At 42.6% G+C, this 27367-nt stretch overlaps 1 protein-coding gene across 1 annotated transcript in view; it reads right to left on the bottom strand.

The window, feature by feature from the left end:
• The window catches only part of LOC115134910 (adhesion G protein-coupled receptor A3-like), a 277905-nt gene that overhangs the window by 106316 nt on the left and 144222 nt on the right, over window positions 1-27367 (bottom strand). The window contains exons 8-12 of the mRNA XM_065023285.1: window positions 23828-23992; window positions 21172-21391; window positions 20803-20952; window positions 17080-17241; window positions 12632-12829 (exon numbers count right to left, since the gene is read on the bottom strand). Of these exons, the coding sequence (XP_064879357.1) occupies window positions 12632-12829; window positions 17080-17241; window positions 20803-20952; window positions 21172-21391; window positions 23828-23992 (895 nt within the window). The remainder of the gene's footprint in view (window positions 1-12631; window positions 12830-17079; window positions 17242-20802; window positions 20953-21171; window positions 21392-23827; window positions 23993-27367) is intronic.

Raw genomic sequence — 27367 nt, 5'->3', positions numbered from 1 at the left:
GACAACAGGCATTGATCGAAGGAGCATTTGAATGAAATCTGAACCTGGAGAAAACGGACAACAAGGGAGTCAAAACAAGCCTGGTTAAACCAGACTGAATGCTGCACTGAGCCGCTCAACTTTCTTTCACTTGAGCATAGCTTTCAGTCTGGTTTAACCGTCAGAAACTGAATATTGAGAAAGCTTGTAAGAGAGAAAAAGAGGGGGGATGTGAAAGGTATGAATGAAAACTGAATGCCAGGGGAAGTCCCCATCACCTTAACATGTAATATATTAAAGCTGAGCCCCAGACAGGATACCTCCATCTAAATTCATTTGAGACAGTCAGTCCCTATTCTGCTCACAATCTTGCAGCATGTAATGTGACTTGACAGGATATTTCAAGGGAATGAAAGAATAAGGGTATCAGTGTCACCAAATGGATATGAACATGTCCATATATTGTGTGCCGTATTGGGCACTTATACAGTCAAATCTTTATTGATATAATAATGAAGGGCCACATTACAGGCATTTCTACTAATTATAAAACTGGTTGTTTGGATCCTTGATGCTCATTAGACGAGCATGGTTCCTTGCCTTGTTGTATTCAATAATATCTTCCTGCAAACTGCGGTTACTACATGCCACGTCCACTGCCATTGACATGGAACCCAAACCGGCTGCGTGCGTGCGCCATCGTGCATACATTTATTTTGTCCACCCACACCAAACGCGATCACGACACACAGGTTAAAATATCAAAACAAACTCAGAACCAATTAAATTAATGTGGGGACATGTCGAAAGCATTAAACATGTATGGCAATTTAGCTAGCTAGCTTGCACTTGCTAGCTCATTTGTCCTATTTAGCTAGCTTGCTGTTGCTAGCTAATTTGTCCTGGGATATAAACATTGAGTTGTTATTTTACCTGAAATGCACAAGTCCTCTACTCCGACAATTAATCCACACATAAAACGGTCAACCGAATCGTTTCTAGTCATCTCTCCTCCTTCCAGGCTTTTTCTTCTTTGATCTTATATGGTGATTGGCATCTAAATTTTCATAGAATTACCACGACGACCGACAACACAGCTCGTCTCTCAATCACCCACGTGGGTATAACCAATGAGATGGCACGTGGGTATCTGCTTCATTAAACCAACGAGGAGATGGGAGAGGTAGGACACCACGATCTGCGTCACAAATAGAACTGACTTCTATTTTAGTCCTTGGAAACGCAGACGCTCGTTGACGCACGCCAGCAGTGTGGGTGCAATAATTGAATAATATAGATTTCTAAATGTATTTTGTAATGCTCGCGCACGTGACACGAATGGTGTAGTCAGGGTGTGAGGCTGCTAGCGCCATCTCTGGACCACACTCCAGCACAGTAGTTGGCGGAAACCAACATTTGGATGCCAACTGCGAGAAAAAACCCACCGAAGAAGAAGGAGGCTGATAACTAGATAGGAAACACCAGTACATAGTGTAGTCCTTCCCCGCTTGCCGAGAACTGCTTTCCCGCAGTTCTGTTAACCGTACGGCGAGGGAAGTAACTAGCTAGTGTAGCCAACCCAACTCTTGGGTGATTACCCTCGCCGTAACGTTAAAAAACAGCAGTCTCGATCTCTGTACCATACTGTACATAGAGAGCGAACTGTGCCAGGCAAATTTTTTCTGAGCCAGGCGAAATCAAACATCAATGTCATTATCATGGATATATCCAAGTAAATGCCAATAGACAAAAATCTAAAACAAACAAAAATGCAACTAATGTACTGTCATTCCAAGTGCAATCTTTGATGTTACTGAGTTAGCTGAAGCTAGCTAGCAAGCAAGTGAGAAGAACATTATACAGCCTGCATAGCAAACATTTTGTTTAGAACGGATGACCAGTTCTTTTGCGAAGCAACTATGCAAAAATAATTCACGACTGGGTCGCTTCGAACAAAACGAACAACCAGATTTTTGTCCGGACTATAATCTTCTGGTGGAAGAATGAAATGTTATGAATTTACTTATCAAAATAAGATTTTAATGAAAATATGTAATTCATTGCTATCGGGTAGATTAAGGCCTCATTTATTTATTTCCATTGACTGATTTCCGTATATGAACTGTAATTCAGTAAATCTTTGAAATTGCTGCATGTTGCATTTATATCTGTGTTCAGTATTCATTGTCCCCATCATGGCAGCTCTCTCTAACTCACCTTGGATAATCACTCAGATCACGTCAAGTGTCCTCTAACACTGCTGGAAGTACAATCACAGAGAACACTGTGTTATTTAGCAAAGCACTCACCTGCCTTTTCATCTCTCTCTCTGTTCTCTCTCCGTCCTATCCCTCTCCTGCTCTCTCCCTCTCTCTTTCACACTCTCTTTTCACCCGTTTCTCCCTCTCTCACTACCTACCTCGCCTTCAATCTGCCAGGCAGCCAGAGCCCAAGTGCCTTGAAACAATGTACCAATCATCAGACAAGGACTGTGCCTCACGCCGGCTCTAATCCTTTGGGATTTACCCACCAGCGCTGTCAGCTCAATGCTGTCCGGGAAACAGCCGTTCGGAGACCACTCCAGCCGCCAGGAGCAAACAGCTTTAATGATCACCCAGGCACTATCACCACTGAAGCAGAGCCAGAGCCAGGGACACTCAGTCAGTTGGTGGGAAGAAAGCCTTATATATCACAGCAAGTGATATGATTTAGGAAATAGTGTACCAGACCAAGCCAGAGCTTTGTCACATTTTCTATACTTGTTTTCTGTTGTTTGCTTCTTTTTAACGCCATCTCTCTCTCCTATTCTTTCTCTGCTCTCTGACTTCCATTACCTGCTAGAAAATCTGATATTGACAGAATGACACATGAAAAGTAAGGGAATGGTAGGGTATGTGTTTAAATTATTAAACTGTTTCGTATTCTTTCAATTCTACTACTGAGAAAACTGAAAAGGTTTTGTGATAGCTAAGAGTGGTGTGTTGAAAATTCAGAAATAGCACTGCATGTCTAAGGATTTCTGATGCTGGAAGTACACTACATTGCCAATTGTATGTGGACACCCCTTAAAATGAGTAGATTAGTCTATTTCAGCCACCCCCGTTGCTGACAGGTGTATAAAATCTCCATAGACAAACATTGTCAGTAGAAAGGCCCGTACTGAAGAGCTCAGTGACATTCAAGCTGGCACCGTCATAGGCTGCTTTTTATGTTTAGGGCCAGACCCAGAAGCTTGCATGTCTTTGCAAAAGCTTCCAGGATGCACTGTCCTCTTCTTAAATGGGCAGTGATGGAATTATCATCTGCATACTGGAGCTCTACAATGGAAGTGCTGGTGATTTTGCTCTTGGCCTTGAATCTGTTGAGGTTGAAGAGTTTGCCGTCTGTTCTGTACATCATTTTGGATCCCTGCAGCAGATTTTAGCCTGTGAGGTGGTGGATTGCAGCAATGAAAAATAGGAAACAGGGTGGATGCAATAATTCCAGTGTCAACCTTGAAGGATTCCGTTTCAGCGCCACTGTTGCTGAGTACTAAAGCTGACATGTTGTCACGCAGCAGTATTTTGGTGAATTTGACAGAATCAGCCAGAGAGCATGGCGGTTCACAGAGTCAGAAGGCAAGATTTATAAAGGCCATGTAACAGTGGTTGTTTTTGCTACCTGGAATTCCATTGAATTGATTTGTCATTCTTCAACAGCTTTTGACCATCTTTGGAGTGAAAGGGGTTTAGGCCGAGGTAACTGAGTCCATACAACGCCTTGGTGGCATCGAAAAAGCCTCTGGTATCTCCGGAGTCCATACAAAAACGCCTCACCTGCTTCATAACTAAGGATCTGCTTGATGTGGACATATTTTGGGCAGAGATATGGCTCTTGCTTCTCCACCCTCTCTCTTGTATGGTTCAGTTCAGTCTACAACTGGGTTCCCAGCAAACAGGGGACGTCTTAATGACATTATGTGAGGTTCCCATAAGGTCGAGACGTTAGCCCACTCTAGGAACATTAAAACATGACGTTAACCTCAGGACCATAAGAAGACGTTCAGTACAGGTCTCTGTTTGGCCGTAGTATAACGTTAAAATAATGTATTTTGATGTCTATTAGGAAACGTTATGAAAAAGTGTATATTTGGTTCTGATAGAACGTTATCCATGGGATGTTTCATGATGGTCAAGGAGACGTCGCGTGATGGTCCAAAGAGAACGTTCTTTGGGGGACCTTTGTCTAGTTCTCTGTAAGTTACCAGGACGTCACTGAGGACTATGTTAGGACCTTTGTAAGTCATTAGGACATGGGTGATGGTCCCAAGGGAACATCCCTGCAAACAGAAATGAGTCGTTAGGATGTCACCGGAACGTCAAAAAATGGTCGCCTAAAGTGGTAAGGACGTTGTGTCATGGTCCCCTGGAGGATTTGTTTAGTTCCCGGTCTGTCCCGGGGACATCCCCGAGGTCGTTCTTAGGACGTTCTGTCATGGTCCCCCGGATGTTTTGTCTAGTTCCCAGTTTACCCTGTGAACCTCCCTGAGGACACTTTTAGGAAGTTCCTGGGAAGTTGTCTCATTGTTCCCAAGAGGTTTTGTCAAGTTCCCGGTTTGTCCAGGGAAGATCCCCAAAGATCTTTTCAGGACATTCTTGGGACGTTGTGTCAAGGTCCCCGGAGGTTTTTGTCACTTGATGGTCCCAGGTGTGGTATAGGTTTTAAGGTACATGGTATGCCGTTTAGCTAAAATAGTGTCAAATCTTAAATCAATGACAATATGATTACATATGACATGATCACTTAGTACTGACTTTTCAATACAACCCAAATTGGGATTTGAACTCACAACATCTGGATTTGGGGTATGCTGATCTTTCTGCTGTGCCACAAAGTCTGTAGCATTTAAGAAGTCACATATACATTCATACCTATAATACGTCTCTGCACTTATCAAAGTGCCATCTGCACTGAAATGACGTTTTTTTGCGACCATTGGGTGTCGACCTTCAGGTGACGTCCCCGGTACAAACCGGGTACTAGACAAAAACCTCCAGGGGACCATGACAAAACATTCCAAGAATGTCGTAAACATCCTTGGGGACGTCCCCGGGTCAAACTGTGAACTAGACAAAAACCTCCAGGGGACCATGAAACAACGTCCCATGAATGTCCTAAAACATTCTAAGGAGACGTCCCCGGGACAAACCGGGAACTAGAAAAAACCTCCAGAACTAACCGGGAACTAGACACCTCCATGAGACCATGACACAACGTCCTTACCACTTCAGGCAACCATTTTGTGACATTCTGTGGATGTCCTAACAACTCATTTTAGTTTGCAGAGTTATATCTATAAAAAAACTTTTGCATATCAGTTGAGATTTTAGTATTAGTTTTCCCAAAAAATGTAGCAAGCATACACACACGCACTCTCTCTCTCCCTCATTTACACAGACAGATAGACAGACTGACTGACTGACTAACTGATTGGGGTTGTGGGTATGTATTGGGAGGTGGGTCAATTGTCTTGATATTACTGCTAGGAATGTGGTTTGTTGTGTAGTGAGCTATTACTGAAGCATGACACCTGATATGCATGAACATAAAAAAGAGTGAATAATACAATATTGGTTAAAGTTATATCACTTATTCATGGTTTGTTTTACCCACTTCATAACGTTACATTATGCAGAAAATGGTATTACGTTATGCGTTCAGCATATTTATTACATTATTGTCAATTTATTACATCATCAGTTGCTACAAGGTGGACAGAGAGAGAGTGGGTGGAGAGGGAGAGAGTGGGTAGAGATGTATGGAATTCTTAATGAACCCAGACACACACACACACACACACACACACACACACACACACACACACACACACACACACACACACACACACTGAGAACTCAACAAGGTTTTACAGTAATTATACTGCCTGTGGAACCTCAGCCAGGATAGGAACATTCCAATGAATTAATCTAAGAATTTGCATTGAGGGAACCGCAAAAGCTCACAGATGGTGCACACGCAAACACACTGCAGAGCAATAAGGGTTAGTCCTTTAGGGAACGCTGCTACTCCAACGCCGGGAGCTATGCTTCTGAGATCTGACTTTGATGGATCTGATGAGATTTCAGGAAGAATTTCAAAAGAAATGACTGCTCTATTCAGAATGTGCATTTGTGCATTAATTCATTCGACTGTGTGTGTGTTTGACTGTGCGGTCATCTCTGGGTATGCATGCTCTTGCACGCACGTGTGTGTGTGTGTGTGCATGTTTGTGCTACTCTGCGTGACCTTCATCCAGACTGTTCCTTACAGCATATTATTATTAGTTCATTTAGCTTTAATTATCCCACATGGCCCGGCAAGGAATGTACAGAGAATAAAGCAGCTTGTAATAGCATGCAGGGAAGGATGGAGGGAGGGAGGGAGGGAGGTAGTAGAGGGAGGGAGAAAGACATAGACAGAAAGTAAAAGAGACAGACTGAAACCAGCTCCCCAGCTGCTCCCTGTTTAAAGGAGGCTGTAAGGACTGGGGGGGGGGTGACGATATGGGTCAATGGAGCTGTGATTTGTAGGTCAGAAGCAAAAAGGTGAAAAATAAAGCCTGACAGCACAGATGAACTAGAACCGGGGACGGAGCCCTCGGCCAATTGGTCTACATTGGTGCTTTTAGCGCTATTAGGGAAGAGACAGATGGACAGAGAAACAATGTGAAAGAGCGGAGGAGAGAGACAGAATCATAACATGTGGCGGTTCACCATTGGTTACCAATGAAATAATGCCAATGCTAAATGACTGTATGCGTGACTATTACCAAGTTGACAGGTCAAATAAGTACAAAAGAGAAGGCTTATGATGATAAACGGCATGCCGTTGCTTCAAGTGAGGAAAGTCTTAACTCGGGACTAAGTTGACATGACCTAATAACACAACGAACTGGAAGCACACTGTATTTCCTAGCCTCTAAAATAAAAGGTTGAGGTTTCTTCATCAAAGTTAACAATCTGTGACTGAATGCCAGCCGGGGGCATCAACAATCCCTGTACGTCACATATCTATGAATCAGCTATGTGTCGCGCTGTTAATGCCCTCACCTCGACCCACCCTCTATAAGCAGAGGGGGATTTCAAGGAATTCAATCTACAATGAAAGCATGCCTTGCTATACGAAATGTTGAAGCACGGTATTCACAAAGAAAAGTTGTCAGGGGCAAACGACAACTATATTGCGTGGTGCAGGGCAGCAGAGTCCAACGTTTCATATAAATCATTATGCAGCAAAATAACGCTCTGTCTGCATAGCATAGGACAGCCAGCAGCAAACAGATAAGGAGGAGCTAGCTTCACAATACAGCATTGTACAGCCAGCAGTCCAGTACAGCACATGAGCATGGTAATGCAACAGAGGCACTTAATGAAACAGTGTGAATGCTGTACTGCGGCAGAGCAGGATGGGAATGGAGGATGTGTGCGTCTGTGTGTGTGTGCGGTGTGTGTGTGTATGTGTGTGTGTGTGTGTGTGTGCGTGCGTACGTGCGTGCGTACATATCCAACCCTCTCAGGGAAGCAGGCGTGACAAAGGACAGCCAGGGCTATTCTGCTGCACAAAGCCCAGTCAGCTAGAGCGACTAGGCTCCAAAGGCACAAAGAGAACCAAATTTCCTCTGTCCCCTGTTCAGCTGTTCAGCGGAAATGGACAGATCTCCCCAAATGCTCGGTGACTGGCTATCTCTATCCGTCGATGGAACTATTTATCTTTCTCAATCTCTCTTTCTCTATTGAAGTAGTGTTGTGTTCTGTTGAAGTATGTAGTGTTGTGTCTCTCATTGTGATTTGTCCTATATTTATATTGTATTTTTAAAAATTATTTAAATTTTTATCCCAGGCCCTCATCGCCGCAGGAGGCCTTTTGCCTTTTGGTCCCTCTGTCTCCCTCTCTTTCTATATCCCTCTGTCTCTTTACCTGTCTGCTTCTCAATTTTCAATCCCTTCTCTTAATCTGTCGCGTTTCCCTGTCTCTCCCTCTTTCTCATTCTTCCTAAATTCCAGTTCTCTTTTTGCTTCACTCTCCTCCTTCCCTCCCACCTTCCCTTCCTCCTTCTCCCTACCTCTTCTTACTACGAGGAGTAGAGGGGGTTTCCACGGTGTTTAGCATTCAGCACATCTCACTGCAGCATCACAGGCCTATTTGTTTTTAGAGACCTACTCCTGAAAAAATTCAATGCTTAGAGGGAACATTTTGTTGTTGTATGCTTTTGCAGTTATAGAACAGAACACAAATGCTATCATATGTATGGTCACAGGCACGCGCGCGCGCACGCACACACACACACACACACACACACACACACACACACACACACACACACACACACACACACACACACACACACACACACACACACACACACACACACACACACACACACACACACACACACACACACACAAAGTATCTGCAATGAAACCCATGAAAATAATGGATGGAAGTTAATGTCATAAACATGGCATTCGGCACACATACGATTAACCTTGAGTAATTTGGGTATGAATCGGGCGGGAGAATTTGCATGATTTCCTCTCTGTGCTTCCCCTCGTCTAAAAGAATACAGGTCAATGTGCTAATGAATAGCCTTCACTCTGTCGATACCCACTTAAATGGCTTAATTCCTCCATTGGTTTGTGCACAGAACTCTCAACAGCACTCCTAGTCTGTATCTACATTATGATGGCATGATTGAGAGTATATTTAGACACGTGGAATTCATAACAGCTGTGTGGTCCTGTTTGCCTCAGTTGCTAAGAGCGTGCCACTAACAATACCAGGGTTGGGAGTTCAATTTCCACTGGGTCACATGCTTAAATGTATGCACTCACAAGTCGCGTTGGATAAACGCACATGTTGAATGGATTTCATTATTATATTATAAATCACTATCAGGGAATTACTGCATCTGTGTTCAAAAAGTAGGCTGTGTCAGTTAAATTTGTCTCTGAGCACTTGTTGCATGAGATATTTCGTGGTTGTGTCTTCCTGCCTGTGGTTGTGTATTTCCAGCACTAACCGTTCCCCAGATGAGGTAGCAGTAGCCCCAACCTGCATGGTGACTGTTTAGTGGCTAACAGCTAACAGCAGCATAATTAAAAAGCACTAAAGCTCTATGGAGCAGGAATGCATCTAAACAGAGAAGTTAGCATATCCCACTAGCTCAGCCACAGGCCTTCTCTAATTAATTATGGCTTAATGAGCAAGGGGGAGAGAAGTGACTGGTAAATATTGTCCTAACTGGCCGATCCCTCTACTGAAGGGTATCACTGGCACCCCCTGTGGTCTTAGCTATTCAGTTAGCTTTTAAGACACGACTGTGACTCTAGCAGGCGTTTTTAATCACACCCTCTTAACCACACCCTCACAGTGCCTAAAACACTCTTTTAATGATTTAATTTAAGTTAAACACTAAGAAAATGCAAGGCAAACTAATACTTAACAGAAATCTTTTGGGACATTGCTTACCTTTGTCAAGTTTTCCCATTTTGATACCATTTCAAGAGAGAAATAGCAAAATGTGTCGATAAGTAAGTTTTTACACTGTAGCTATACTCACTCAAACCCCTTAACTGTTTTGTTGTTTAATTGCAGTGTCCCATTATTCAAAACTGTTATTTTACGCACGAGTGTGCGACTAGGTGCTAAATGTCGGCATAGATGGCTAATTGTCAGACTTTAAACTTAAAAATCTTTTTGGGCTTAACTTTAAGACGACGTAAATAAAGAAAAAAATTTAATGAAAAAGGCTCTGGGCAATTACATCAGATGAGATTAATAATGTTTACCAGATGGTACTGAAAGAGAATCTGCTTGGATGATAAGTAGGTGATAATGTGGACGACATAGAGTAGAGTTAAACTCAGGTGATCTTATCAAAGGCATCATTAGCTGTATTTCACACCCATGAGAATGCTTCTCCTCTCTAGAACTAATCTTTATTAATAGGCATGCAAAATGTGTTAAATTAAACTAAATAATACAGTAGTATACTGGCAGACTATGATGCCCCTGATATTCTGTTATTATACATTTTGTTTGAAGTGACTGTGCAGCTTGGCACTGTTGAGGGAGAGTGTGTGGTCGTTCAGTGAAATTCTTTTGAGGAAATCCACAAACCAGATTCCTTCTATTTCACTGTTATCCCATCCAATTAGCTACCAGCCAGACATTTAAAAACATATGTGTTGGATGGAGCTGGTGGCTGAGGTCTGGCATCTAGTGTGTGTGTGTGTGTGTGTGTGTGTGTGTGTGTGGGTGTGTGTATGTGCGCCATGCCACCCGTTTGGCTGTGTGTGGGCACAGCGTGACCATATGTTCTGTGCAAGTAGCTCAGTTTAACCTAGCACAGCACAAGCAGGCATGAGACACAGCCAGAGAGATAGAGATCAGATAGTCTGCGAGTGGGGGCTAAAACAGCACTACGGCTTAAATACCAGCAGTGTGAACACTGGTAAAGATCATCAGTCGCACAGAATACACTGAACTAACAGCAGCACAGAGAGGAGGTGAGGAATTCCCCCAAACATGCAGTGTTCCATCCTGGGGAAAGAAGAGACGGGAGCGGCGATATTTGTGGAAGTATCCTCCCCTCCTGAGGGATGCTGCATGTCAGTTCTAGTGAGAGTGTGAGTGGAAGATTAGTGTGTGTGTTTGTGTATGTGTGTTTGTGTGTGCATGCGTGTGTGCGTGAGTGTGTGTGTGGCCGGAATGGATTTGCTCTCTAAATCAAAACTGAGTCAGGCTTCCGCTTCGCATCTTTCATTTCTTTCGGTCTGCGGGTGAAACATGGACAAAGGGAACCACTGAGCCCTACGGCAGCCCTGCACCTACACCTCCAGCCACCGGGAGGCACTACAGGCAGGAGTTGAATAGCCCCCCCCAATGGTAGGAGCCTTGCCTAGGGGCATGTGCCAGTACCCACCATATTGGAATTCAAAGCGGGGGAATCCCAACAAAACTGTTCACTACATCAGGATAGCTAGCTGTCCAGCACTCATTTGGTGAGAGTCACAGACAATTGTCATGGAGCAATAGCTAAATATTGTTGTGAAGCAAAAGCATATTTCAGTTATTGCTGGTCTGACTGTCATTGTTATCCACAAGTGTATACCAGTAAAACCAATAACAGTAAACCGATTTCTCCAGGATTCTAATTCTAATCCCGTAAATGACATTCCTATGCACAAAACAATCCTAACAGATGCCTACATGAAAAGTGGCAATCGAGGCTGATTACTGGGCTGGAAAAGCACCCTCTAAACAGTGGATGTGAGGGGCTACCAGGGGCGCCCGTTACAGTGAGGAAGGGCCTGCGAGGCAGTGTGAGATCGGCAGTTATAGGAGGGGCCTTTGCATATGCAGTGTCACGTCGTAGGGTTGTACTCCCAGAGGAGAGCAGAGGAGAGCAAGGACAAGGACAATGAGAGAGAGAGAGAGATAGGGCTGAGAGAGAGAGAGAGAGAGAGAGCGAGTGAGAGATAGGGCTCAGAGAGAGAGAAGGCTGGCAGCATTTCCATCCCAACCCTAAGTGGCCCGCTGCTACTCTGAGTGCCGCTCACAATGTCACATTCCCATTGAGAGCTCACTTTCTCAATGACAATTGCTCCCTGTCTATCAAGCCACACAGGTTTGGTTTGGAATTGGCTCACTTCGATAAGCCTAGTCATGCTCATCGACCTCTGTCATTGGTCATCTCAAAGGGACGGCTTAGTCATCAAAGGAATGCCTTGCCTTTCTCCCCCATGGCTCGTCCATCTGAGATCGCTGAAAAGCTGCACTGGGCATGGCAACCAGGCTAAATAATAGCTGAGCACAGTAGATAGTATTAGCTAATCATAAGAGGACACAGTCAACAAGCATGCTGAAACACACAGACACGAAAGTAAACATGCACACACACCAGCACAAGCACGCGCACATGCACACAGTAGCTGATGTGTATAACTACCTAGTGAAACATTGCAAAACAATGCCACTTCAATGCCAGAGGAGTGTTTTTCCCTGTCTGCATATGTAGACTGTAAAGTGTAGCTGACGTGGCATCTGTCATTTGGGATGGGCCAGCAGGAGGTATGATGGAGTAACAGTGATTTAGTGTGACAGGGACACAAGGCCACAGTATCAATCACAGGAGAGTGGCCTACATACACTGACTCCAGAACTACCCGACCAATCCTGACCCTTCCCCCTTTACAGTGCAACCTATCACAGGCTGATCTACAGCATGCCACTGCACCAAAACAGGATGTCAACTTATGGAGAGTAATAGACAACAACAAGTCTGCCAGGCAGGAGCACTGCCCTATTATTCTTACACCAAAGTGGGTGCATTTGAATCTTGACCATAACAAGCTGCATTATCTAAAAAAAAAAAAAGACAAGAGAGAATTTTTAGGACAGAATTAAATGTCCAATCTCTGATTAACTCTTATGGTATCGTAGAAATGTCATTCCTAGAAGAGAGATTCTCATTCAAGTCAACGTTCTGTAACAGGAGGACCGGCAGCCATATTGAATGTATGTTGTACCCATTAACCATGGAGTAAAAGCAGGAAGTTCATCCTTCAATGTGTGCTTAATTTCCAAGTCATTCTATTTCTATGTACTGTACCTTGCTGAGTTGGCTGGAGGGGGAGCCGTTGCCGTTGACCGTGTGACATTTGAAGTTGAGCAGCGTGTCCCCGATGGCATCCTGGTTCCTCTGACCAGAGAAGGGTGGCAGGGGGGCTCTCTGTACTGCCATACACGAAAGACCCTGGAAGTTAGACGGCCTGATCAGAAAGGCCTCCATGGCTATGTTTGGGGACACCTGGATGGAGTCAGAACGATAGGAAGCATGGGAGTAAGTGAGTTTATCTTCCTGGTCTGAACATAAATGGCTGATCCTTAAAAGTGTCATTCTGCACTGAATCGATAAAAATATGTTGTTGAAAAACAAAGCAAATTTGCTGAGCTGCGAGACTAAAAGGATGATGAAGTACAGCAGGCCTGGGCAATTATTTTCCACGGACGGCCACATTAGAATACATTTTTGCCATCGCGGGCCAGAATTATACAGTTGAAGTCGGAAGATTACATACACTTAGGTTGGAGTCTTTCAACCACTCCACAAACTTCTTGTTAACTAAATATAGTTTTGGCAAGTCGATTAGGACATCTACTTTGTGCATGACACAAGTCATTTATCCAACAATTGTTTACAGACAGATTATTTCACTTAGAAAATTGGAAAATTCCAGAAAATGATGTCATGGCTTTAGAAGATTCTGATAGGCTTATTGACATAATTTTGTGTACATGTGGATGTATTTCAAGGCCCACCTTCAAACTCAGTGCCTCTTTGCTTGACATCATGGGAAAATCAAAAGAAATCAGCCAAGACCTCAGAAATTTTTTTTTTTTTTTTGAACTCCACAAGTCTGGTTCATCCTTGGGAGCAATTTCCAAGAGCCTGAAGGTACCACGTTAATCTGTACAAACAATAGTACGCAAGTGTAAACACCATGGGACCACGCAGCCGTCATACCGCTCAGGAAGGAGAGATAACCGTACTTTGGTGTCGAAAAGGGCAAATCAATCCCAGAAGAACAGCAAAGGACCTTGTGAAGATGGAGGAAACAGGTACAAAAGTATCTATATCCACTGCAAAACGAGTCCTATATCGACATAACCTGAAAGGCCGCTCAGCAAGGAAGAAGCCACTGCTCCCAAACCGCCATTAAAAAGCTAGACTACAGATTGCACCTGCACATGGGGACAAAGATCATACTTTATGGAGAAATGTCCTCTGGTCTGATGAAACAAAAATATAACTATTTGGCCATAATGACCATCGTTATGCTTGGAGGAAAAATGGGGAGACTTGCATGCCAAAGAACACCATCCCAACCATGAAGCACGGGGGGTGGCAGCATCATGTTGTGGGGGTGCTTTGCTGCAGGAGGGACTGGTGTACTTCACAAAATAGATGGCATCATGAGAGAGGGAAATTATGTGGATATATTGATGCAACATCTCAAGACATCAGTCAAGAAGTTAAAGCTTGGTCACAAATGGGTCTTCCAAATGGACAATGACCCCAAGCATACTTCCAAAGTTGTGGAAAAATGGCTTAAGGACAACAGAGTCAAGGCATTGAAGTGGACCCAACTTATTGTGGGAAGCTTGTGGAAGGCTACCCGAAAAGTTTGACCCAAGTTAAACAATTTAAAGGCAATGATACCAAATACTAATTGAGTGTATGTCAACCTCTGACCCACTGGGAATGTGATGCAAGAAATAAAAGCTGAAATTAATAATTCTCTCTTTTATTATTCTGACATTTCACATTCTTAAAATACAGTGGTGTTCCTAACTGACGTAAGACATGGAATTTTTACACGGATTGTGAAAAACTGAGTTTAAATGTACTTGGATAAGGTGTATGTAAACTTCCGACTTCAACTGTACATCATGTGTATGACTGTGTTGACAGATATATCTACTGTAAATCACATCCAGATATGCTACTTATTTTACTGTTTTAACATGCACAGAAATAAACCACATCCATGTCCTCCGTTTGGTAGGTATTTTCATTATTAAACATGAAATGAACTACATGGAGGGTAAAGTACACTGTGCATTCAGCACCACGGACAGAACTCTTGTTAACGGGTATGCACAAACACACAATAAAGAGAGAGCTCAACATTACACTTAAATTACTCAATCAGTTTGAGGAGTGAAGTCTCTGATGGGCATTGACTAGAGCAGTGAAGTCAGGTATGGTTTCTGACGTCGCTATGCACAGGATTGCCGAGAGGTGAGAGTCAGTAAGAGATGATCTGTGTCTTGACTTTTTATATTTCATCACTGAAAATGTCTGTTCACATAAATAGGTTGTTCCAAACCCTACAAACATTTTCTGAGCATGATTCCTAATCTTTAGAAAGTTTTTTCATCGAGAGATGCATAGAACCTTGTCAGTGACATTGTTTTGAATAGTTCTCCAATCACTGCATCATACTGAAGATCGATAAGCTCAAGTTGCAGGTCAGTGAGAGTGTTATCCACATTGAAGGTGAAAGGAGAGGAAACAAACAGCATGTCATTTTCCAACACTTTGAAATCCTCAAAACGACGAGAAAACCCACCGTTCAAAGCACGCAGCAGCGAGGTATACTTCTCCCTCTGGTCATCTGATAGGGAACAGACTAATAGTGTCAGAAGGTGGGTGAGATTGTTGGCTTCTACTTGGCGGGTCAAGAGGAGTCATTTTCCCGTGAAGGCTTTGACAAGGCTGTTCATCTGATGTGCAAAAAGGCCCTTCCCTTGTGGTTTGGAATTAAGTTCATTCATGAGGGCCATGATGTCCACGGTGAAGGCAAAATCAGCCAACCATTCTTTATCTTGCAGTTGAGGGAAATTCAAATTTTCCTTTCATTTGCAAAAATTTAGCAATCTCTGACTGCCGGTCCAACACCCTTTTAAGCACCTTCCCCAAATTCAGACAACTCACGTTTTTGTGGTAAGGGAGATCTGCATGACAAGACTCTGTCTCTTCTCACAGTGAGACAAACTGCCTGTGGTTTAAAGATTTAGCTCTTATGAAGTTTACCACTTTAGTGACTGTATCCACAACATCGCTAATTTTCAGATCACATTTACAGAGTATCTCATGATGAATAATGCATGCAGGGGGGAAAAATCTGATCTGGGTTCAGCTCAGCTATTTGATCTTGTATCCTTTTCAAAAGACCAATGCTTTTTCTTGTCAAGTTTGGGCACCCATCAGTGGTCACACTGGATAACTTTTCAAAACTCAGTCCCAGTTTTGCCACACACTTATTAACCTCCTCCAATGCATATTTCCCTGTGGTTGTGCTCTTCATTGACTGCACTGAAGCAAGCTCCTATGTAATTTTAAAGTCTGGGGTTATGCCTCGTAAGAATATCAACACCCGCGCCGTGTTCATGTGCATCACTGCTCTCATCCAGGGCCAAGGGGAAATAGGTAAAATCCTTTACCTTGTCTTTCAACTGTTGTTCCGTATTCTCTGCAATGCCCTCAAAACGCCGTGTCACTGTTCGTCTTGACAAACAGCTCTTTCTTGTCGGGGCAAAGTATTGGTGCAGAGTCAATTAAACATTATTTCATGAATTCGCCCTCAGCGAATGGCTTGGTATGTTTAGCAATTTTGTGGGACAGTACATAGCTAGCTCTCGCAATTCCATCGTTTGCTGAATGCAGTTTTGTGAAAAGACCTAGCTGCTTTTGCAACTGAGAAAGCAATTCTTTCGATGCACTTGCCCTCTGCTCAGAAGACATATTCCTATAATGTCTCTGCATGCTTCATATGGAAGTGTCGGGACAAGTTGGGCATTGAGCTTTTAATTTGAATAACATGGCAAATTCTTTATGTGATCTGAGCATGATTCCGCGGGCCACATTGAATCAGAATCAGATCGCTGTCCATGCTTTATTTCATGTCCGTTATTTATGAAATATTCACTCCCTGTCCTTGCTTTATTTCATGTCCGTTATTTATGAAATATTCACTCCCTGTCCTTGCTTTATTTCATGTCCGTTATTTATGAAATATTCACTCCCTGTCCTTGCTTTTCATCTCCCAGCGTCTGTCCTCACAACATGATTTATCGTTCATTTCTATTGGACACAAAACGATCTGAAACACAACCAAAGGAAATGCATCCGACGTATGTGTAGAGACACGCTTGATGTAGTCATTCTGTGCTATGAATATGGGACCAACTACTTAACTTATTACTACTTTTAAATACACATGTCAGTGAATTTCTCTTTTGGTCCCCTAAAATGGGGTCTGCACTTTAAACTCATAGTCATTGTATGATTTCAAAATCCAAAGTGCTGGAGTACAGAGCCAAAACAACAAGAAAAACAACTAAAATGTCCCTGTCCCAATACGTTTTGAGCTCCCTTAAGCTTTGATTCCAAAACCAATCTTAGTGACACTTTATAAGTTATCATTTTAAGGGTTTAAAGAGTTAACATTTAGTTTATAGACGTTTGTGTGCCTTTGATGTTGGTTTACCTACCTTTGATATGACCTGCGTGTCTATGGTGAGAGCCAAGTCGGCGATGCGCTCCACACACTGGACAATGCGTGTACATGCCCGGGCCTCGTTCTGAGCCATCCACAGGATGTGTTCCTCCACCAGCATCATGTTACTGGCTATGTCAGAGATATAGTCCCCTAGCTACGGGATTGAGGAAATGAAATGATGAGGGTGGTGATGGTGACTTGATTCATTATATAAAGATTTTCTTTAGATTAGCGGCTCCAATGGGGCATAATCACTTAACTGTGATGACAGTTGAACTACATCAAATTCACAGTTTCTTTATTCTAACTGTTCTGTGGAGAGATTGGGTTGGCATTAATCAAGGTGTATCTGAGCATCCAAGTATTGTTAGGTTTTCTAGTAGGACCCCGTGTTGAGGAGAGCTCCAAATAATGATCTTCTCACGTAAAAATTCAATTCCACTACACTACTCTGACCTCTTTTGTGTGCAGACCCTATAGTTGCCTTCAGTCGTATAAAGCAGGGGTATTCAACCGGGAGTCCTCAGAATTACTTCAGGGGGTCCGTGAAAATGTACAATACCAGTCAAACGTTTGGACACACCTACTCATTCCAGTTAATTTTTTATTTGACTATTTTCTACATTGTAGAATAATAGTGAAGACATCAAAACTATGAAATAACACATATGGAATCATGTAGTAACCAAAAAAAGTGTCAAACAAATTCAAATATATTTTATATTTGAGATTCTTCAAAGTAGTCACCCTTTGCCTTGATGACAGCTTTGCACACTATTGGCATTCTCTCAACCAGCTTCATGAAGTAATCAACTGGAATGCATTTCAATTAACAGATGCGCATGGTTAAAATTATATTTCTGGAATTTCTTTCCTTCTTAATGCGTTTGAGCCAATCAGTTGTGATGTAACAAGGTAGGGTTGATATACAGAAGATAGACATATTTGGTAAAAGACCAAGTCCATATTATGGCAAGAACAGCTCAAATATGCAAAGAAAAATGACAGTCCATCATTACTTTAAGACATGAAGGTCAGTCAGTGCGGAACATTTCAAGAACTTGAAAGTTTCTTCAATTGCAGTCGCAAAAACTATCAAGTGCTATGACTAGCACTCATGATTTCCGCCACAGGAAAGACCCAGAGTTACCTGTGCTGCAGAGGATAAGTAAATTAGAGCTACCAGCCTCAGAAATCGACAATTAACAGCCCCTCAGAATGCAGCCCAAATAAATGCCTTTACAGAGTTCAAGTAACAGACAAACCTCAACATCAACTGAGACCGCGTGAATCAGGCCTTTATGGTCAAATTCCTGCAACGAAACCACTACTAAAGGACACCAATAATAATAAGAAACTTGATTGTGCCAAGAAACATGAGCAATTGACATTAGACTGGTGGAAATCTGTCCTTTGGTCTGATTAATCAAAATTTGAGGTTTTTGGTTCCAACCGCCGTGTCTTTGTGAGACGCAGAGTAGATGAATGAATGATATCTGCTTGTGTGGTTCCCACTGTGAAGCATGGAGGAGGAGGTGTGATGGTGTGGGGATGCTTTGCTGGTGACACTGTCAGGGATTTATTTAGAATTCAAGGCACACTCAACCAGCAAGGCTACCACAGCATTCTGCAGCGATATGCCATCCCATCTGGTTTGCACTTAGTGGGACTATCATTTGTTTTTCAACAAGACAAGGACCCAACACACCTCCAGGCTGTGTAAGGGCTATTTGACCAAGAAGGAGAGTGATGGAGTGCTTCATCAGATGACTTGGACTCCACAATCACCCAACCTCAAGCCAATTGAGATGGTTCTGTATGAGTTGGACCGCAGAGTGAAGGAAAAGCAGCTAACAAGTGCTCAGCATATGTGGGAACTCCTTCAAGACTGTTGGAAAAGCATTCCAGGTGAAGCTGGTTGAGAGAATACCAAGAGTGTGCTAAGCTGTCACTAAGGCAAAGGGTGACTATTTGACAAATCTCAAATACTTAAATATATTTTGATTTGTTGAACACTTTTTTGGTTACTACTTGATTCCATATGTGTTATTTCATAGTTTTGATGTATCCACTATTATTCTACAATGTAGAAAATAGTCAAAATAAAGAAAAACACTTGAATGAGTAGGTGTGTCCAAACCTTTGACTGGTACTGTATATCAAATAATACTATTGAAAAAGTGAATTTTTTGTCATTTTGACTTTGAATGTTTTTATGAATATCGCTAGCAAAAACAGAATAGACTACCAAAATCTATGAAATCTATTCATTTTAAAGTGTTGTTTACATCACCTGATGATAAGACAAGTTGTTGCATTTTTGGGGGGCTAACAGATTTTTTTTGGGGGGGGGCTAACATATGATGGGGATCCCTCGGTCTCTGGTTTGCCTCACCAGGGGTCCCCGGACAAGAAAAGGTTGAAGACCCCTGGTATAAAAGAAATACATTTGGAATAGATTCGGGGATAGCCGAATTACCTCTTCATCAACTTAGCTCTCAGGTGCATGATTGCCATAAGCAAGAAAAGAAGATGAAGGAAAACACACAGGTTTTCCAAATGAATTTTGAAGGCCAGTATAGCGTGGGACGGTGGCAGGCTAAGACTCCTTCATTCCTAGAGTGTGAGCACATTTAGCGTAATGTACGGCTTCTTAAATCGAGTTCCGTTAACCTGCGGATCCCTCCATTTAAGCCACATGTGTCAAACTCATTCCACAGAGGGCCGAGTGTCTGCGGGTTTGCACTCCTTTTGCTTGATTGATGAATTAAGGTCACTAATTAGTAAGGAACTGCCCTCACCTGAAAGGAAAAAACAAAAACCAGCAGACACTAGGCCCTCCATGGAATGAGATTGACACCCCTGATTCAAGCTGTCATCTGAACAGTTTCAAGTCTCTTCTTGCAAATCACTCCTTAGAATTTGACAAATCCCTGCTTTCAAAACACTGAAAAGCACTCACATCTCACATGCTTAAATAATACCGGGTCAGGAATAGCAGCTAACAATATGTATAGTTTCCCCTCAAATTGCATGTTACCAAATTGCTTCACTGATGACATCTCAGGGAAATTAGCACCCAAAGTCCAGCATTTATGGAGCTGGGGTCAAGTAGACTAGCCAGCTACCGGGGCAAAAAGAGACATCCACTCATATGTGCCTTTCATTGGACTATAAACAGCTCGTCCAAAGAAAACAGATCGGGGTTCTTTATTCAATCCCCCAGAATTTCCCAGGGATTATTTTATGACATTTGCGGGGCAAAAATGCTTGATTTTGCCAGAGGAATTCTGACATTATGCATGTAAATATGCAATGCTTTTGTCCAATTTATCAGGAAAATGCATTGATAAGGGACATAGTTTGTTGACGTGTGACTTGATTTAACTATGTTATGCGTTAAACGTGTGGAGATTGGTTGAAATTGCGAGCCCTCTTTTTGTACTGATTTGACTGTTTTATGCGGAAATAGTGTAGTGATTAGTCAAATTTGCAATTCCTCATACAATACCGCGGAGAACTGTTGAGCAAAAAAATTACTGCTGCGTGGAGGCTGAGGGTAAAATGCTGTGTGTGTGTGTGCATTCTTCTGTGTGTGTGTGTGTGTGTGTGTGTGTGTGTGTGTGTGTGTGTGTGTGTGTGTGTGTGTGTGTGTGTGCGCATGCGTGTGTGTAAGTGTGTGTGAACAGCGGCTAAGTCCTGCTATCATACGTACTTCTCTACGCTGGTCCACCAGGCGAGTCAGCCTCTCAACCAGGTGTGTGACAAAGATGACATCCATCACATCGCTGAAGTCCCCCGCCCTGCTGGTGAAGGCTACCAGCTGCTGGGCTAACGGCTGGGCATTGCTGGTGTTGATGGTCATCTGGTAATAGAACAGTGATTGGGTTAGAAGAGGCTAGATCACTTGGATTTACACAGATACATTGCATATGTGCTATGAAATAACCGTTTGTATGTCTTCCTATGGGTATTAATCAAGCCAGATATTACCTCAAATAAAAAAAATAGTTAATGATTTAGATTATTCCGTTTTAGAACCCCTTGTCTCGCGTTGTCTCTGCTAGTGAGAAAAATGTCCTACCTGGGTGAGCTCATGCAGTATGCGAGTCACCTCGCTGGCATAAGGGCACTGGGTATAGTCATCCTCTGCCCACCGGCCTGCCTGGTCACAGCGTCGCCAGGCCTTCTTCTCCCTCTGAGTGAGGTGGTGTGAAGCGGCACCAGAAGGGCGGGGGGCATAGCCAAATGTGGATGGAGCACAGGGCAGGAAGGCCAGTATCCCTGCCAGGGTCTTTGGCCACCTGTCACAAGATATGGTATCAATGTCTTTGTCACCGTGATCCACAATAAGCCTCGATTTCCTGACTACACTACGTTGATGTGACGCGTTGCCTTGTTATTATGTCGCATTACTAAGTTATCATTTATTGTTGATTGTTATTCTGCATGACATGTAAACAAACATAATGGCACTGGATATTACATATACTGTAACATCTTACTGTAGTCTATATCTCCCTGAAAACACCCGCAAAAACACCAACGAAAACAAGCTGGTTTCATTTCAACAATGTCATTTTGGCAATTTTTCATAATGTGAAAACAAAGGGAGTATATTGAGGAAAGACTGAGGATAAATCTGTTGTTGTGTTCAGAGGAACCGGTCCTGCTTTCTCCCCCTGTCATCATGGCACTGGCTACTTCATAATCTATGGCACTAATCCCCCCCGATAAAAAAAGGGTCTCATTTTCCAGCCCATTACGCCACTGCTTAGCAGAAACAAAGCCTCTCTGCTCGCTTCACTGGAAGTGGGTTGTAAAGTACAGGAGCAGTTCATGACAACAATGGAGCAGACACGGAAACAAGACTGAAGGGAGGAAAACAGACAACTTCTCAAGACTTCCAGATGGACAGGGACAGGGACAGAGACAGAGGGAGAGGTGGAAAGCAGACCTGGGTTCAAATATGATTTGCCATCATTTAATGCGCTTGATTGAGCTTGCCTGACGCAATGGAACTAGTTGAACAGTTCCAAAATGGTAAACCCCTCCCATCTGGCACTCCAGGCAGACTGAAGCAAATGCTCAAAGTATTTGAACCCAGGTCTCGTGGAGAGCCTGCTGGCTTTTCAACTCATAAGGCTTTAGCTGGATGGGAAAATGCCAGTCAGAGACTAATTGGAATGTTTTATAGAAAGCTACAGTATAAAGCTAGGGTACAGAATTATTAGCATTTTGGTGATTGATATGAAACACATGGCTTCCTAATGCATGGGGATAACTGCTAGCTAAACAGTACTTACATTCCATGGATTTTTTTTTCATTTGACTGTTTACTTTCTTTGTTTTCTCATTTTTTACTTATTTATTTTTATTTCACCTTTATTTAACCAGGTAGGCTAGTTGAGAACAAGTTCTCATTTGCAACTGCGACCTGGCCAAGATAAAGCATAGCAGTGTGAACAGACAACACAGAGTTACACATGGAGTAAACAATTAACAAGTCAATAACACAGTAGAAAAAAAGGGAGTCTATATACATTGTGTGCAAAAGGCATGAGGAGGTAGGCGAATAATTAAAATTTTGCAGATTAACACTGGAGTGATAAATGATCAGATGGTCATGTACAGGTAGAGATATTGGTGTGCAAAAGAGCAGAAAAGTACATAAATAAAAACAGTATGGGGATGAGGTAGGTAAAAATGGGTGGGCTATTTACCGATAGACTATGTACAGCTGCAGCGGTCGGTTAGCTGCTCAGATAGCAGATGTTTGAAGTTGGTGAGGGAGATAAAAGTCTCCAACTTCAGCGATTTTTGCAATTCGTTCCAGTCACAGGCAGCAGAGAACTGGAACGAAAGGCGGCCAAATGAGGTGTTGGCTTTAGGGATGGTCAGTGAGATACACCTGCTGGAGCGCGTGCTACGGGTGGGTGTTGCCATCGTGACCAGTGAACTGAGATAAGACGGAGCTTTACCTAGCATGGACTTGTAGATGACCTGGAGCCAGTGGGTCTGGCGACGAATATGTAGCGAGGGCCAGCCGACTAGATCATACAGGTCGCAGTGGTGGGTGGTATAAGGTGCTTTAGTGACAAAACGGATGGCACTGTGATAAACTGCATCCAGTTTGCTGAGTAGAGTGTTGGAAGCAATTTTGTAGATGACATCGCCGAAGTCGAGGATCGGTAGGATAGTCAGTTTTACTAGGGTAAGTTTGGCGGCGTGAGTGAAGGAGGCTTTGTTGCGGAATAGAAAGCCGACTCTAGATTTGATTTTCGATTGGAGATGTTTGATATGAGTCTGGAAGGAGAGTTTACAGTCTAGCCAGACACCTAGGTACTTATAGATGTCCACATATTCAAGGTCGGAACCATCCAGGGTGGTGATGCTAGTCAGGCGTGCGGGTGCAGGCAGCGAACGGTTGAAAAGTATGCTTTGGTTTTACTAGCGATTAAGAGCAGTTGGAGGCCACGGAAGGAGTGTTGTATGGCATTGAAGCCCGTTTGGAGGTTCTCCAACATAATATTCTACAGTCACTTCCTACTTGAGCAGAGCTGAGTTTAGCGAACCATTGGGCTTTCACATTTCACATTCTCAAAACACTGACATCTTGAATGCCAACATGAGGTCAGGCATGTTTTAGGCTACCTTGTTGCACTGTAGTTGACCTTTGACCTTGTCATTTAGTCTTCACCTGAAGAGGTCCTTGTTTTTGGTCTGGTTAGAGCACCCACCTGAAGTCCCCCTTGTTGCTGTTGATACTGTCTGCTGAGCAGTAGGGTGCTGACGTCTCCAACACAAGGATCTCCATCTGTCTGGACCTGTTGCCACGGGAACTGGTCACCTGGCACTCCCAGATGCCAGACAGGCTGTGGTTGATGTTGGAGAGGACGACCTCGCTGGAGGAAAGAAGAAGACAGATCTACTGCATGAGTTTCCGTGTGTGTGTGTGTGTGTGTGTGTGTGTGTGTGTGTGTGTGTGTGTGTGTGTGTGTGTGTGTGTGTGTGTGTGTGTGTGTGTGTGTGTGCGTGCATGCAACCACACAAGAACTACTCAATTCAAGAAACACTTAGAATTGTGAAACTTAAAATAGTGCTGTTACAATGACTTAGAGCTGTGGTGTTACATGCTTTGGTGATTGGTATTTGGAGCATGTCTCCTTTGTAAGGAGGATTTCTATTTGAATGGTCCCTGGTTATATATAGAATACATACATGACAATGACAACAGATTATAAAGTATTGCGAGGCAAAAAGCGCTATCTCCATAGAAATACTGTATTTCTCAGCACAAAGCCAAATGTATTTTTTTATTACTAATGCATAATAATTTCCATAAAATCCACATTTCCATGTGGCACCTCACAAAATTGACTGATTTGCTCCACAATTTCATTGAGCAGCGTTCTGTGTTGAGCTGAGGAAAAAAAACAGCCGCGGTTTCCCCCCAAAAAACACGACTTTTCAAATTCAACTTAGGAACAATACTATGCCATGGGTGTTTGACAGTTGACATTCAAATGATAAGTGACAGGCAAGAGAAGGCACTTAAATCTTCCACAGTAAAAATGATTAGTTGCTGAGTGCACTCTGATGTGCCAGAGAATAATCCTTGACAGTGCCTCTTAACAGAGGATGTGCAGGAAATATTTATTCAGCGGCATGAAATATAGTTCCCTGTGGCTTTTTTCTCCAATACCCTCAAATTACTCATCTTACTTGTCTCTTGCTGTTGTGTTTCTTTGAATTCTTTCAGTACCGTAGCTCTGAATCCCATAGACACGACAACACTAAAATGTTAAAAACCTTTACCCTTTTCACACTATCGTGCTGATCCAAACCCAACTGTGCTGGCTTGGACATCTTCTTTAAAATGTTCCTTTTCAGCATGGTTCAGCAAGCATGGTGGATGGATGTGTACCCCGGCCAGCTTAGTACAGTTTGGCTCGGGTCAGTTTGGCTCAGTAGTGTGAAAAGGTCTGTAGATTCTAATCTACAGCTTGGCGGCTTTCAAAGTCTCGTATCTTCACATGATGGCAAAGAACATAAAAGTAAAGAGCTGAACACTGTTCTAATTCCCTGAATCAACTTTTCTCAATGACTTTGCCTCAACGACACTCCACGAGGAAATAAATAATGAAACACCGATTGGTTCAATCTCATTTCTGCTGGGGATTCCAAAGGGCTCCAAATTCAATTTTGAACTCTTCTTGACTGAGATGATGGCATCCTGTGTGGAGTGGTAGAATGGAGGGGGAGTCGAGAGCTGTGAGAGAGAGGCCAAACCCCTGGGTGTTTCGCAGCACTTTTAGCCATCACGCCCTTCCAGATGTTTGGTTGGTGCGTAAAACATGTCAATTCAGATAAGCAGAAAACTGTGATGGGTCCGCAACTCTGAAAGATGTCACATAAAGCTTACTTCATTTTTAGATTTTGAAAATGATTTTCACTGAATTAGGGATAGCGTACACAGGCATTTCCCTGATGCAGTGATACTAATAACACATTTGAAAAATTAAGCAGACTTTATGAGGCATCTTTTAAGTGCGCAGCCATCACACTTTTTTTTGCAGAGCTGTTAGCTAAAAGTTTTAAACACTGATCGTGATTTCATCGGCTGGAGCAGAGACAAGAACCTAAGAGGCTTTTGGGATTTGAGTAAAAGCTTGCTCTGAAGTACAGTATGCTTTACCCTGCAGGCAAACATCTTATGAATGACCTAGGCTACTTCTGTACCCTTTACCACTGAGCAAAACATCCGTCTAGGTCGAGATAGATGTAGACATCTAGCTAGATTAGGGTTGCAAAACCACCGGTAATTTACCAAGTTACCGGAATGTTCAGCAATTTTGGCAATTAACAGGTAATCTATGACAATCTATGGTAACTTTGGTAATTTGTACTTGAATAAAATAAAAAAATGTACTAATCATATTTTCTTAATCTTTACACCGGTGTTCATGAGTTTCTAGTAGATAGAACATATGGCTCGAGAGAAAATAGCCTAATTAACTCTGCAACTACTTCAACTATTTACTTTTTTTCAGAACTGCCACCACAAAAATATTTACAAAAAAGACATATTGACATAGTAAAATAAAAAAGTGTGTACAAATATGAAGGATATTTTATGCTGCAACTCTCATATTAAACATTTACATTTACATTTAAGTCATTTAGCAGACGCTCTTATCCAGAGCGACTTACAAACACGAACTGTATTCACTAAATGTAGGGGTTATATTTAGGATAATGTTTTAGCGTTGTCATTAAATGGTTTAATTCAAAGTCATCTTATTTTATTGTTTTATATATTTTGCATGTATTGAAATATTCTGGAAGTTTACTGGTAAACTTATAAAGTTAACAGTGTTATACTCTCCCTTTGCAACCCTAACATAGATTCATTATTCGTTCCTCTTCCTTCGCATAGCTCCCTTAGCAATGCCCAATAGACAATTATACCACACACTACATCAGCGGGAGTGATAAAGTGAGTACTGTGTGAGTCAAATCCAGTGCAGTGATGTTGAGTAATCCTATGATAGCATGGGCAACCCAGTGTTGCTGCTGCTGCTGCTACTGCCTCGGTTGTCTCCAACACCACAGGCAAATATAGAGCACAGCTCTCCCGCCCTAGAACAGCAGCGTTCCTTCCAAGGGACACAACCACAAAGTAGTGTATCAACTCTCCAGTCAGGTCCTAAATAGAAACCCTCTGAGCTTAATCCAATATCAGCCAGTCTGATGTCTCCATGCAAGCAGCCTGCTTGTCTTTCATTTATAGGAAAGAGAAAACAGGAGAAGAAAGCCTTGGAACATATTATGATGATGATGACATGATGATGAGTACTTAAAGATTTGACGATGGCAAAGATGACAATTCATTGATGACAATAATGAAATAAAGTAAAACAATCCATGTAAATGTAACTGCAGAGAATGTGTGTGTGTGTGTGTGTGTGTGTGTTCATTAAGATTAGGATTAAACTAATTGTATGGATTTTTTTCCGAATAATAATGTAAAATTAATATCTGTACAGAAAGACTCATGTGAAGGCCAAATTACAGAGGAGGAACTGCTTGAGGCAATTGGGGCCTTTAAGGATGGGAAAACTCCAGGGCTGGATGGCATACCAGTGGAAGTATACAAAACTTGTTTTGGTATACTCAAAGGACCATTATTGACTTGTTTTAACCATTCCTATATAAATGGTAGATTATCAGACACGCAACAAGAAGGTCTGATATCATTATTACTGAAACAGGATCCA

This window comes from Oncorhynchus nerka, linkage group LG10, assembly GCF_034236695.1.
Source record: "Oncorhynchus nerka isolate Pitt River linkage group LG10, Oner_Uvic_2.0, whole genome shotgun sequence".
Lineage (NCBI taxonomy): Eukaryota > Metazoa > Chordata > Actinopteri > Salmoniformes > Salmonidae > Oncorhynchus > Oncorhynchus nerka.
The sequence above is the reverse complement of the archived record's forward strand: the minus strand, read 5'-3'. Positions and strand labels throughout refer to the sequence as shown.